The 15,000-nt window shown below is 33.0% G+C and overlaps 1 protein-coding gene across 3 annotated transcripts in view; it reads left to right on the forward strand.

Annotated features, from left to right (window-relative positions):
• Positions 1-15,000, forward strand: part of plekhg5b (pleckstrin homology domain containing, family G (with RhoGef domain) member 5b) — a 209,339-nt gene that overhangs the window by 128,050 nt on the left and 66,289 nt on the right. For all 3 annotated transcript variants that reach the window (XM_061925156.2, XM_061925166.1, XM_061925174.2), the window contains 3 exons: positions 97-188; positions 4,785-4,921; positions 7,193-7,359. In XM_061925156.2, the coding sequence (XP_061781140.1) occupies positions 97-188; positions 4,785-4,921; positions 7,193-7,359 (396 nt within the window). The remainder of the gene's footprint in view (positions 1-96; positions 189-4,784; positions 4,922-7,192; positions 7,360-15,000) is intronic.

Here is a 15,000-nt window from a genome sequence, read left to right on the forward strand (position 1 = left end):
GCCTAGGCATTACAACAACAGTCTATTACTGCTATGAGGGCTTTAAACTAAGTGTGTGTGTGTGTGTGTGTGTGTGTGTGTGTGTGTGTTCCCCAGGACCCCAGCAAGGAGTGCTTCAGCCTCAAGTTTGACCTCAACGTAGACATCAACACAGAAATAGTCCCCGCTATGAAAAAGAAAACACTGCGGTGAGTTTTTTGTGGAAATAATAGCGCTCCTTTTTGCTCTCGTTCATTATTTAAAAAGGTTGTCTCGAAACTAATATTTTGGTACCGGTACCAAAATGTATTTCCATACTTTTCTTAATAAGGGGGACCACAAAAAATGGCATTGTTGGCTTTATTCTAACCAAAAATCTTAGTGTACATGAAACATATGTTTATTATTGTAATTTAGTCCTTAAATAAAATAGTGAACACACGAGACAACTTGTCTTTTAGTAGTAAGTAAACAAACAAAGGCTCCTAATTAGTCTACTGATGTGTGCAGTAACTTTATCATTTTATTATTTTGTCAACATTATGAGGGACAAACTGTAAAAATTGATTATTAATCTACTTGTTCATTTGCTGTTAATATCTGCTTATTTTCTGTTTTAACATGTTCTATCTACACGTCTGTTAAAATGTAATAATCACTTATTCTTCTCTTGTTTGACACTTCACTTTAGTTTTGTACGATACCACACATTTAGATATCGATCCGATACCAAGTAGTTACAGGATCATACATGGGTCATAATTTAAGTTCTCATGTGTCCAGGGACGTATTTCCTGACTTTATGAATATAATATGAATTAAAAACAAAAAAAGATTTTGTGACGATTAAAAAATATTGATGTAATCATAGTAGTATCGACTAGATACCCTTCTTTACGTTTAAGATTTTTTATAATTTCTATTATTGAATTATAATAATTAATTCATATTATTGTATTATTGTAATTTAAAATAATTAAAATAGAAAATCAAATTAGAATGGGAAATATTTTTTATTTAATTATTAATTAAAAATGTTTTTTGGGAAATAATATCACTCTTATTTTCTCTTGTTCATGATTTAAAAAGTAAACATTTCACTTGTTGTACTTTTGGGGAAAATGCAGTTTAATCTGTGAGTTCATATTTCAAAACTATTTTCCTCACAGAAAATAATATAAATAATCAGTTTCTGGGGTCAAACTGTGTCCAATCAAACACTTTTTAAGTCAATCAATCAATCAATCAATGTTTATTTATATAGCCCTAAATCACAAGTGTCTCAAAGGGCTGCACAAGCCACAACGACATCCTCGGTATAGCCCACATAAGGGCAAGGAAAAACTCACCCCAGTGGGACGTCGATGTGAATGACTATGAGAAACCTTGGAGAGGACCGCATATGTGGGTAACCCCCCCCCTCTAGGGAGACCGAATGCAATGGATGTCGAGTGGGTCTAACATAATATTGTGAGAGTCCAGTCCATAGTGGATCCAGCATAACAGTAAGAGTCCAGTCCACAGTGGGGTCAGCAGGAAACCATCCCGAGCGGAGACGGGTCAGCAGCGCAGAGATGTTCCCAACCAATATACAGGCGAGCGGTCCACCCCGGGTCCCGACCCCGGACAGCCAGCATCCCATCCATGGCCACCGGATCTGTGTGTCTTCCCCTCCACAAGGGATAGGGGGCAGCAGAGGAGAAAAGAAAAGAAACGGCAGATCAACTGGTCTAAAAAAAGGGGGGCTATTCAAAGGCTAGAGTATACAAATGAGTTTTAAGATGGGACTTAAATGTTTCTACTGAGGTAGCATCTCTAATTGTTACCGGGAGGGCATTCCATAGTGCTGGAGCCCGAATAGAAAACGCTCTACAGCCCGCAGACTTTTTTTGGGCTCTGGGAATCACTAATAAGCCGGAGTTCTTTGAACGCAGATTTCTTGCCGGGACATATGGTACAATACAATCGGTAAGATAGGCTGGAGCTAGACCGTGTAGTATTTTATACGTAAGTAGTAAAACCTTAAAGTCGCATCTTAAGTGCACAGGAAGCCAGTGCAGGTGAGCCAGTATAGGCGTAATATGATCAAACTTTCTTGTTCTTGTCAAAAGTCTAGCAGCCGCATTTTGTACCAACTGTAATTTTTTAATGCTAGACATAGGGAGTGTACAGTAAATGTGTACAGTGAAGTGTACAGTAAATGTTTTAAGTCACATTTTAACAACTGTAAAAAGAGTGGGGGTTTTTTGTGAAAAAATGTTTTTTTTTAAAGCCACTCCATTGTTTTTTTACGAGGCAATTTACTGCAAAGTGAATAAATAAATGTTACGTTTTAAGAAAATGTAAATTTGAATTTTTTTAATGAATTCTATTTTATTATAATTAATTAATATTATTATATTATAATTTAAAATAGTTTAAATAGAAAATTAAATTAGAATGTTTCTACAATTTTTATTTTTGAATTATTATAATACATAATATTATTATATTGTAAAAATAAAATTAGAATGGCAAATATTTTTTATTTAATCATTAATGACAAATGTTTTGAAATGTAATCATAATTACTACATGGTGTATATTTATTGATTTAATGACCAATATATTTTTTATTTTATCATTAATTAGAAATGTTTTTGGGGAAATAATAGCACTCTTATTTCCTCTTATTCATGATTTAAAAAGTAAACATTTTAGTTTTTTTATTGTTTTTTACGAGGCCATTTACTGCGAAGTGAATAAATAAATTTTACGTTCAAGAAAATGTAAAATATAATTTTTTTATAATTTCTATTATTGAATTATCATTATAATGAATTACTATTATTATATTGTAATTTAAAATAATTTAAATAGAACATTAAATCAGAATTTTTCTACAATTTTTATTTTTGATTTATTATAATAAATAATATTATATTATACAAATAAAATTAGAATGGGAAATATTTTTTATTTAATCATTAATTACAGATGTTTTGAAATGTAATCATAATTACTAGATAATGTATATTTATTGATTCAAAGACCAATATATATTTTTTAAATCATTAATTAAAAATGTTTTTTGGGAAATAATATCACTCTTATTTCCTCTTATTCGGGATTTAAAAAGTAAACATTTTAGTTTTTTTATTGTTTTTTACGAGGCCATTTACTGCGAAGTGAATAAATAAATTTTACGTTTAAGAAAATGTAAAATATAATTTTTTTATCATTTCTATTATTGAATTATCATTATAATTAATTACTATTATTATATTGTAATTTAAAATAATTTAAATAGAACATTAAATTAGAGTTTTTCTACAATGTTTATTTTTGATATATTATAATAAATATTATATTATACAAATAAAATTAGAATGGGAAATATTTTTTATTTAATCATTAATTACAGATGTTTTGAAATGTAATCATGATTACTAGATAATGTATATTTATTGATTTAAAGACCAATATATTTTTCATTTAATCATTAATTAAAAATGTTTTTGGGGAAATAATACCACTCTTATTTCCTCTTATTCGTGATTTAAAAAGTAAACATTTTAGTTTTTTTTTAATTGTTTTTTACAAGGTAATTTACTGCAATGTGAATAAATACATTTTACGTTTAAGAAAATGTAAGTTATAATTTTTTTATGATTTATATTATTGAATGATTATTATAATTAATTAATATTGTATTACAATTTAAAATAGTTTAAATAGAAAATTAAATTGGAATTTTTCTACAATTTTTATTTTTGAATTATTATAATAAATAATATTACATTGTAAAAATAAAATTAGAATGGGAAATATTTTTTATTTAATTATTAATGACAAATGTACTGAAATGTAATCATAATTACTAGACAGTGTATTTTTATTGATTTAATGACCAATATATATTTTTTTTAAATCATTAATTAAAAATGTTTTTTGGGAAATAATATCACTCTTATTTCCTCTTATTCGTGATTTAAAAAGTAAACATTTTAGTTTTTTATTGTTTTTTACGAGGCAATTTACTGCAAAGTGAATTAATACACTTTACGTTTAAGAAAATGTAAATTATAATTTTTTTATCATTTATATTATTGAATTATTATTATAGTTAATTAATATTGTATTATAATTTAAAATAGTTTAAATAGAAAATTAAATTAGATTTTTTTCTACCATTTTTATTTTTGATTTATTATAATAAATAATATATTATTTAAAAAAAAAATTGAATGGCAATTATTTTTTATTTAATCATTAATTAATTTTTTTTTTAAATGTAATCATAATGACTAGATGGTGTATATTTATTGATTTAATGGCTAATATATATATTTTTTAATCATTAATTAAAATGCAATTTACTGCAAAGTGAATAAATAAATTTTACGTTTAAGAAGATACAATTATTGAATTAATATTATATTACAATTTAAAATAGTTTAAATAGAAAATTAAATTGGATTTTTTCTACAATTTTTATTTTTGAATTATTATAATAAATGTTATATTGTAAAAATAAAATTAGAATGGGAAATATTTTTTATTTAATTATTAATGACAAATGTTTTGAAATGTAATCATAATTACGAGATAGTGTATATTTATTGATTTAATGACCAATATATTTTTGTAATGAATTTCTATACTCTATAAACTTTTTAATGATTTGATTACATGTACTTTGTTCATTTATTATACTACATTCATATATTTTATGTCACACAAACGAATTGGATCTGTCAGTCACTTATCCAAAAGGTTGTAGATAATAAAAGTTGAATCTGACATCAATCTGCGTTGTGTTGCAGAGAGGTTCTGGCTCCAGTCTTTGAGAGGAACGGCATCGAGCTGTCCCAGGTGGACCTGTTCCTGGATCAGTCCAACACGCCCCTGTCCCTCAACTTTGAGGCCTACAGATTTGGCGGACACTACCTCAAAGTCAAAGGTAAAGACGCCTGATTGACCGTGTCGACTCGCTTTTTGGGGTGTGTTTCCAAAACCCAAACAGTCAAAAAATCGCGTCTTTGCTGACTCGGAACAATCAGGTTTTGTCCACAGAAGTGGTTTTGATGCCTTTCCCTTTGACATTAGCGCTCTTATCTGGCACGACCTTAAACAATGACGAGAGTAATCAGTGCGGGCCAGCTTCCTCTCGCCGCCGTCGCCATGGCGAAGAGAGGAAGAGGTGTGGCCTCCTGAGAGGGGTTACAAGTGGAACATGTTACCGTTGCTATACACAATAGAAAACGTCTTTTTCTTTCATGGTTTACATGTCAGAAGTGTATTAATAACACACTTATGTTTAATAATAAACAACATTGTCACGTCCGATACGATACCGATACTGGAGCCTTGAGTATGGCTGATACCGATGCGATATCAGTCGGCATGAATCGTACATACTTTTATTATTGTCTAGAGTGTGTTTGGAGGGGTTTGATCAGGTGAAATTACTCAAAGAAAACAAGGTTAGCTCGGTTGGTAGAGTGGCCGTGCCAGCAACTTGAGGGTTCCAGGTTCGATCCCCGTCACTGCCGTTGTGTCCTTGGGCAAGACACTTTACCCACCTGCTCCCAGTGACACCCACATTGGTTTAAATGTTACTTAGATATTGGGTTTCACTATGTAAAAGCACTTTGAGTCACTAGAGAAAAGCGCTATATAAATATAATTCACTTCACTTCACAATGAAAAACACTAACCATATTTGTTTTTAACCATTTCTGCTTTCTTTAAGTTGAAGTGGAGCGATAATTTTTTTTTTTTTTTTTTGGCAACACCAAATAATTCCTCAAGTTAATCTCATGATGCAGTAAAATGAATGATGCAGACACGTTTGTTACTGGATACTTTTTTTAATACATGTCTGTCTTGAAGACTTCAAGCTATAGAGCGCACCGGTGTGTAAGCCGCACCCACTAAATTTTAGGGAACATTTTTAAAAATGTAATCCGGGTTGTACCCCATGCAGCTGGGATAGGCTCCAGCCAACCCCCGCGATCCCGAGAGGGACACGCGGATGATTATTAGTCGCAGATATTTACGTTGCAAAGTGAATATTTACACAAAGATTCTGTAAATATGTAAACATAAATGATTCCCGGGCGCGGCCGCTGCTGCTGCTCACTGCTCCCCTCACCTCCCAGGGGGTGATCAAGGGTGATGGGTCAAATGCGGAGAATAATTTTGCCACACCTAGTGTGTGTGTGTTACAATCATGGGTACTTTTAACTTTAAATATCTTAATTGTTTCCAAAAGGGTGTCTGTATGCAACACGGCAGTAAAGCGGCTGATCAAACAAAACAGAAGTCATCGTCACGAAAACATCAGCTAAACAGACTCAATAACTGATGTTTTTGGGGAATTTACCAAGGAATTTGTGAAACTGAAACAATACAAAAAGAATGCCAGAGTCTTTGATTTATTTTGTAAAAATTTTTCCATTTTGTCCATTTGTCCACTTTCATTTTTGATTTATTTATATCAATTGACCGGTTTCGACAATGTCTTGGTCCGAGTGCAATTTTCAACAGGAAGTGATGCCCTTAAATAGTCAATTGATGTAATAAATCAAGAGCAACTTCAAATATGAAAGTGGACAAATAACAGACAGAATGGACAATTGTACAAAATAAATCAAAGACTTTGATTTGAGAAAATAAATAAAGCAATAAAAAAAAATTATCATTGGAAAATAAAATAAAAATAAAGCAATAATGTGTAATAAAAAAATAAAATAAAAAAAAGCAATGAAAAAATTACAAAATGTGTACAGTATCATAGGAAATTAATAAAGCAATAATATATATATATTTTTTTTTTTTAATTTATTTTATTTTCCAATGATACATTTAAAAAAAAATTGTATTGCTTTATTTATTTTCTTATGATACTGTACATTTTTATTTTTTTTTAAATTGCTTTTTAAATTTTAATTTAATTTTTTTATTACACATTATTGCTTTATTATTTTATGGTATGAATTGACCTTATTGGTCTTAAATATTTGAGATTTTCAGACTTTTTCCCTCTAAAAATGTCGCACAATTAAGACTTTTTTCTGCTGTAAACATCGAACTTTACAATCATTGATCAGTTCCAAGAAATGTAGTTTTTGATATCCAGCGCCCACTTCCTGTTTACTTCCTGTTTACTTCCTGTTTGGCGGTGTGGAGGTGGAAGTGATGGCACTTAATTAGTTGTTTGCTCCTTCAGCGCGGCCTGGTGACGAGTTGAAGGTGGAGCAGAGCGTCAAGGACTTGAGGTCTCTCAGCCTTCCCAACATGAAGCCCTCAGCCACGCACGGTCCTTACATCGTCACGCCGGCCGCCGAGAGGGCGGAGCACGGATCTCTGGGACGCCGCGAGGGCTTGGACCTGCTGGTGAGTGACACGCCCCCTCGCCATCTTTTGTCTGTCCTATCACCACATCTTTTTATTTGTCTTATTACTAGTGTAGCGGTAAAGTCCTAAACTATTACTGCTACTGGTTGCCGAATATAACTGAAGCTAGTTTAGACGTGTGCAGCTGGCTAATAATTGATGTCCAAAATTGTGTCCATGTTTAACACAAATATTTATTAACATACAGTCATAAATCAAACTCACTTTGTTACAAAAACGGAAAATAAACGGGAACAAACAATTCAAAGCCTGTCACAATCAAAAACTGTTGCGCCTCCACTCAGCAACACCTGAGCAAGATCCCAGCCCCTCCCTAAGTAGACTGGCACTTGGCCTTGAGCCAACCCCTTTAATGACGTCATACATTTGACGGACAGAAACAGTAAATGGCTCTAACAACTAGTAGTTTGTCTGTCCTATCATTTTATTCGTCTTATTACTAGTATTTTGTCTGTCCTATCACTACATCTTTTTATTTGTCTTATTACTAGTATTTTGTCTGTCCTATCGTTTTATTTGTCATATTACTAGTATTTTGTCTGTCCTATCATTTTATTTGTCTTATTAGTAGTATTTTGTCTGTCCTATCATTTTATTTGTCATATTACTAGTATTTTGTCTGTCCTATCATTTTATTTGTCATATTACTAGTATTTTGTCTGTCCTATCATTTTATTTGTCATATTACTAGTATTTTGTCTGTCCTATCACCACATCTTTTTATTTGTCTTATTACTAGTATTTTGTCTGTCCTATCATTTTTTTTTGTCTTATTACTAGTATTTTGTCTGTCCTATCATTTTATTTGTCATATTACTAGTATTTTGTCTGTCCTATCACCACATCTTTTTATTTGTCATATTAGTAGTATTTTGTCTGTCCTATCATTTTTTTGTCTTATTACTAGTATTTTGTCTGTCCTATCATTTTATTTGTCATATTACTAGTATTTTGTCTGTCCTATCATTTTTTTTGTCTTATTACTAGTATTTTGTCTGTCCTATCATTTTATTTGTCTTATTACTAGTATTTTGTCTGTCCTATCATTTTATTTGTCTTATTACTAGTATTTTGTCTGTCCTATCATTTTATTTGTCTTATTACTAGTATTTTGTCTGTCCTATCACCACATCTTTCTATTTGTCTTATTACTAGTAATTTGTCTGTCCTATCAACACATAATTTTATGTGTCTTATTACTAGTATTTTGTCTGTCCTATCACCACATCTTTTTATTTGTCTTATTACTAGTATTTTGTCTGTCCTATCACCACATCATTTTATTTGTCTTAGTAGTAGTATTTTGTCTGTCCTATCACCACATCTTTTACTAGTCTTATTACTAGTATTTTGTCTGTCCTATCACCACATATTTTTATTTGTCTTATTGGTAGTATTTTGTCTGTCCTATCACCACATCATTTTATTTGTCTTATTACTAGTATTTTGGGTGTCCTATCACCACATCATTTTATTTGTCTTATTAGTAGTATTTTGTCTGTCCTATCACCACATCTTTTTATTTGTCTTATTGGTAGAATTGTGTCTGTCCTGTCACCACATCATTTTATCTGTCTTATTAGTAGTATTTTGTCTGTCCTATCACCACATCTTTTTATTTGTCTTATTACTAGTAATTTGTCTGTCCTATCAACACATCATTTTATTTGTCTTATTACTAGTATTTTGTCTGTCCTATCACCACATCTTTTACTAGTCTTATTAGTAGTATTTTGTTTGTCCTATCACCACATCTTTTTATTTGTCTTATTGGTAGAATTGTGTCTGTCCTGTCACCACATCTTTTTATCTGTCTTATTAGTAGTATTTTGTCTGTCCTATCACCACATCTTTCTATTTGTCTTATTACTAGTAATTTGTCTGTCCTATCAACACATAATTTTATGTGTCTTATTAGTAGTATTTTGTCTGTCCTATCACCACATCTTTTTATTTCTCTTATTAGTAGTATTTTGTCTGTCCTATCACCACATCTTTTTATTTGTCTTATTACTAGTATTTTGTCTGTCCTATCATTTTATTTGTCTTATTACTAGTATTTTGTCTGTCCTATCACCACATATTTTTATTTGTCTTATTGGTAGTATTTTGTCTGTCCTATCACCACATCTTTTTATTTGTTTTATTACTATTATTTGTTCACCTCTTGTTCAAAGTCCACTTCCTGTTGTCATGAGGTTGAAGTACTGCTTCTTGTCACACCAAATTATCATTATTATGTATTTATGGCATGACTACAGGAAATTACTACGTGCAAACCCTGTTTCCATATGAGTTGGGAAATTGTGTTGGATGTAAATATAAACGGAATACAATGATTTGCAAATCATTTTCAACCCATATTCAGTTGAATATGCTACAAAGACAACATATTTGATGTTTTTGTGCAAATAATCATAAACTTCAGAATTTGATGCCAGCAACACGTGACAAAGAAGTTGGGAAAGGTGGCAATAAATACTGATAAAGTTGAGGAATGCTCATCAAACACTTATTCGGAACATCCCATAGGTGTGCAGGCTAATTGGGAACAGGTGGGTGCCATGATTGGGTATAAAAACAGCTTCCCAAAAAATGCTCACAAGAAAGGATGGGGCGAGGTACACCTCTTAGTCCACAACTGCGTGAGCAAATAGTCAAACAGTTTAAGAACAACGTTTCTCAAAGTGCAATTGCAAGAAATTTCGGGATTTCAACATCTACGGTCCGTAATATCATCAAAAGGTTCAGAGAATCTGGAGAAATCACTGCACGTAAGCGGCATGGCCGGAAACCAACATTGAATGACCGTGACCTTCGATCCCTCAGACGGCACTGTATCAAAAACCGACATCAATCTCTAAAGGATATCACCACATGGGCTCAGGAACACTTCAGAAAACCACTGTCACTAAATACAGTTGGTCGCTACATCTGTAAGTGCAAGTTAAAGCTCTACTATGCAAAGCGAAAGCCATTTATCAACAACACCCAGAAACGCCGCCGGCTTCTCTGGGCCCCAAAATCATCTAAGATGGACTGATGCAAAGTGGAAAAGTGTTCCGTGGTCTGACGAGTCCACATTTCAAATTGTTTTTGGAAATATTCGACATCGGGGGAAGCGAACCATCCAGACTGTTATCGACGCAAAGTTGAAAAGCCAGCATCTGTGATGGTATGGGGGTGTATTAGTGCCCAAGACATGGGTAACTTACACATCTGTGAAGGCGCCATTAATGCTGAAAGGTACATACAGGCTTTGGAACAACATATGCTGCCATCTAAGCGCCGTCTTTTTCATGGACGCCCCTGCTTATTTCAGCAAGACAATGCCAAGCCACATTCAGCACGTGTTACAACAGCGTGGCTTCATGAAAAAAAGAGTGCGGGTACTTTCCTGGCCCGCCTGCAGTCCAGACCTGTCTCCCATCGAAAATGTGTGGCGCATTATGAAGCGTAAAATACGACAGCGGAGACCCCCCGGACTGTTGAACGACTGAAGCTCTACATAAAACAAGAATGGGAAAGAATTCCACTTTCAAAGCTTCAACAATTAGTTTCCTCAGTTCCCAATCGTTTATTGAGTGTTGTTAAAAGGAAAGGCCATGTAACACAGTGGTGAACATGCCCTTTCCCAACTACTTTGGCACGTGTTGCAGCCATGAAATTCTAAGTTAATTATTATTTGCAAAAAAAAAAAAAAAAAGTTTGAGTTTGAACATCAAATATCTTGTCTTTGTAGCATATTCAATTGAATATGGGTTGAAAAGGATTTGCAAATCATTGTATTCCGTTTATATTTACATCTAACACAATTTCCCAACTCATATGGCAACGGGGTTTGTAGTAAAATATTAATGTTATATGTTTTGTTGGACAGAGGCACCCTTGAACTTGGTAATTGTTCTATATTATAATTAGGGACCGAGTCCCTTTGGGACAGAGGACCCTATTGTATTTCTAGTATTTTATTATTATCCCGCCGCCTCTTTGAGCTGTAATTTGACCCCCTTAACATGCTTCAAAACTCACCAAATTGGACACACACATCAGGACTAACGAAAATTGCGATCTAATAAAAAATGTAAAAAAAACTCAAAATTGCGCTGTAGCGCCCCCTAGGAAGAAAACACAGACAAAACTGCCTGTATCTCCCCGTAGGAATGTCGTAGAGACATGAAACAAAAACCTCTATGTAGGTCTCACTTAGACCTATATTTCATACACTGACAACACCCAGCAAAAATCAACAGGAAGTTTGCAATTCCCCCTTCAAAACAAAAGTTGTGTAAAAACAGTCACCTTTTTTTAAAAAACATGATCTCCTCTGAGCGCGTTTGTCGTATCGGCTTCAAATTAGCACAGGAGAGAGATTGAACCCTTCTGATTAAAAGTTGATGAAAGAGTTTTAATTACTGCTCCGGTTTGGATTTTATGTGCCCTCAAAGTCGGTCCCGTCCATCGCTGCTTGCAGCTTTAATTCTTACTATTACTTTATCACTACTTTTCCATCATATATTATTGCTCTAATATTATTGTTGTTTAATTATAAACTATTTATTGTACAGTTATAAATGTTACTAATAATTCACAAACTATTTAATAAAGGATGTAACGTATTATATACGTGGATACATTGTTATTGTTAGCAAAATAAAATAATTAATACAATGTTGTTACTGGGTGAAGTTGCTTATCGCTTGTTGTTGTTTTGACGCTCCAACGCTATCTGCCGTCGTCATGGTGACCACAGGCCAGACGAGTTGCATCCGGTCTGGTTTGCCAAAAGTGAGTCTGCTCAGAGGCGCACGCACTCGATGATGTCATCGCCGGGAAATAAACGCTCTCGTGTTTTCCTGCCAGCTGCAAGCGACTTAGTCATTTTGAAATAAAACACACCTTGTTCAGGAAGTCTGTTTGGATCACAAACACCTCCTGTTGCATTATGGGATATGTCCTTGTCAAGTACCGTGACGTATATCAACGGCTTACAGTCCAAAGTTACACGCGCTGCCTCGCTGACGCTGTTGGGACGGTACAATAAACCTTTTTGGAAGAACTGCTGAAGGCCACAGTTTGACCCTGGAACTGATTATTCCTATTTGCATTGTTTCCTGTCGGGGGGGGGGGGGGATCGCTTTTCAAGCCAAATAAATAGAGAGCCTGCAACAGTTTATGAAGGGGAGGAGACGCCGTCGAAGGTGAGCCACGTAAATAAGACCGCCCACAAAGCGGCTCATCCAGAAGCGGCTTGAAGATGATGGTTAAAACATCATCTATGCAACGTTTTGACCAAAGAACCACCATCACATGTTATGTAGACCAGTGTTTTTCAACCACAGTCTGGTGTGCTGTGGGAGATTATGTAATTTCACCTATTTGGGTTAAAAAATATTTTATGCCAACCAGTAATTATAATCTGCATGTGTCTCGGCAGAGTAACCGTGTAATACGCTTCCATATCAGTAGGTGGCAGCAGCTTTGTAGATGTCGTATCTAATGCTTAAACCAAAAATAAACAAAAGGCGAGTGCCCCTAAAAAAGGCATTGAAGCTTAGGGAAGGCTATGGGAAACGAAACTAAAACCGAACTGGCTGCAAAGTAAACAAAAACAGAATGCTGGACGACAGCAAAAACTTACAGCGTGTGGAGCAGACGGCGTCCACAAAGTACGTCCGTACATGACATGACTAGAGATGTCCAAAAATGGCTTTTTTACCGATATCCCGATATTGTCCAACTCTTAATTACCGATATCAACCGATACCGATATATACAGTCGTGGAATTAACACATTATTATGCCTAATTTGGACAACCAGATATGGTGAAGATAAGGTCCTTATTAAAAAAAAAAAAAAATAAGATAAATAAATTAAAAACATTTTCTGGAATAAAAAAGAAAGTAAAAGAATATAAAACAGTTACATAGAAACTAGTCATTAATGAAAATGAGTAAAATTAACTGTTAAAGGTTAGTACTATTAGTGGACCAGCAGCACGCACAATCATGTGTGCTTACGGACTGTATCCCTTGCAGACTGTATTGATATATATTGATATATAATGTAGGAACCTACCAGAATATTAATAACAGAAAGGAAGGGAGTTTTTTTGGGTTGGTGCACTAATTGTAAGTGTATCTTGTGTTTTTTATGTTGATTTAATATGAAAAAAATAAATAAATAAAACAAATTTAAAAACCGATACCGATAATTAAAAAAAAACGATACCGATAATTTCCGATATTGCATTTATCGGCCGATATTATCGGACATCTCTACAAATTATTATTATTTTCATTATTAATGAGACTAGAGATGTCCGATAATGGCTTTTTTGCCGATATCCGATATTCCGATATTGTCCAACTCTTAATTACCGATACCGATATCAACTGATACCGATATATACAGTCGTGGAATTAACATATTATTATGCCTAATTTGGACAGGTATGGTGAAGATAAGGTCCTTTTTAAAAAAAAAAAGAAAGAAAAAAAAAAGATAAATAAAAAACATTTATTTGAATAAAAAAGAAAGTAAAACAATATAAAAACAGTTACATAGATACTAGTAATTAATGAAAATGAGTAAAATTAACTGTTAAAGGTTAGTACTATTAGTGGACCAGCAGCATGCACAATCATGTGTGCTTACGTACTGTATCCCTTGCAGACTGTATTGATATATAATGTAGGAACCTACCAGAATATCAATAACAGAAAGAAACAACCCTTTTGTGTGAATGAGTGTAAATGGGGGAGGGAGATTTTTTGGGTTGGTGCACTAATTGTAAGTGTATCTTGTGTTTTTTATGTTGATTTATTATGAAAAAAATAAATAAATAAAAACATATTTAAAAACCGATACCGATAATTTTAAAAAAAACGATACCGATAATTTAAGCATTTATCGGCCGATATTATCGGACATCTCTACAAATTATTATTATTTTCATTATTAATGAGACTAGAGATGTCCGATAATGGCTTTTCTGCCGATATCCAATATTCCGATATTGTCCAACTCTTAATTACCGATACCGATATCAACCGATACCGATATATACAGTCGTGGAATTAACACATTATGCCTAATTTGGACAACCAGGTATGGTGAAGATAAGGTCCTTTTTTTAAAAATTAATGAAATAAAATAAGATAAATAAATTCAAAACATTTTCTTGAATAAAAAAGAAAGTAAAACAATATAAAAACAGTTACATAGAAACTAGTAATTAATGAAAATGAGTAAAATTAACTGTTAAAGGTTAGTACTATTAATGGACCAGAAGCACGCACAATCATGTGTGCTTACGGACTGTATCCCTTGCAGACTGTATTGATATATATTGATATATAATGTAGGAACCTACCAGAATATTAATAACAGAAACAAACAACCCTTTTGTGTAAATGGGAGGGGGAGGTTTTTTGGGTTGGTGCACTAATTGTAAGTGTATCTTGTGTTTTTTATGTTGATTTAATAAAAAAATAAAAAATAAAAATACCAATAATAAAAAAAACGATACCGATAATTTCCGATATTACATTTTAACGCATTTATCGGCGGACATCTCTAGTAATAAACAAACATGCTATAAACATGTGTAATAAACA

This window comes from Nerophis lumbriciformis, linkage group LG01, assembly GCF_033978685.3.
Source record: "Nerophis lumbriciformis linkage group LG01, RoL_Nlum_v2.1, whole genome shotgun sequence".
NCBI classification, from domain to species: Eukaryota; Metazoa; Chordata; class Actinopteri; order Syngnathiformes; family Syngnathidae; genus Nerophis; species Nerophis lumbriciformis.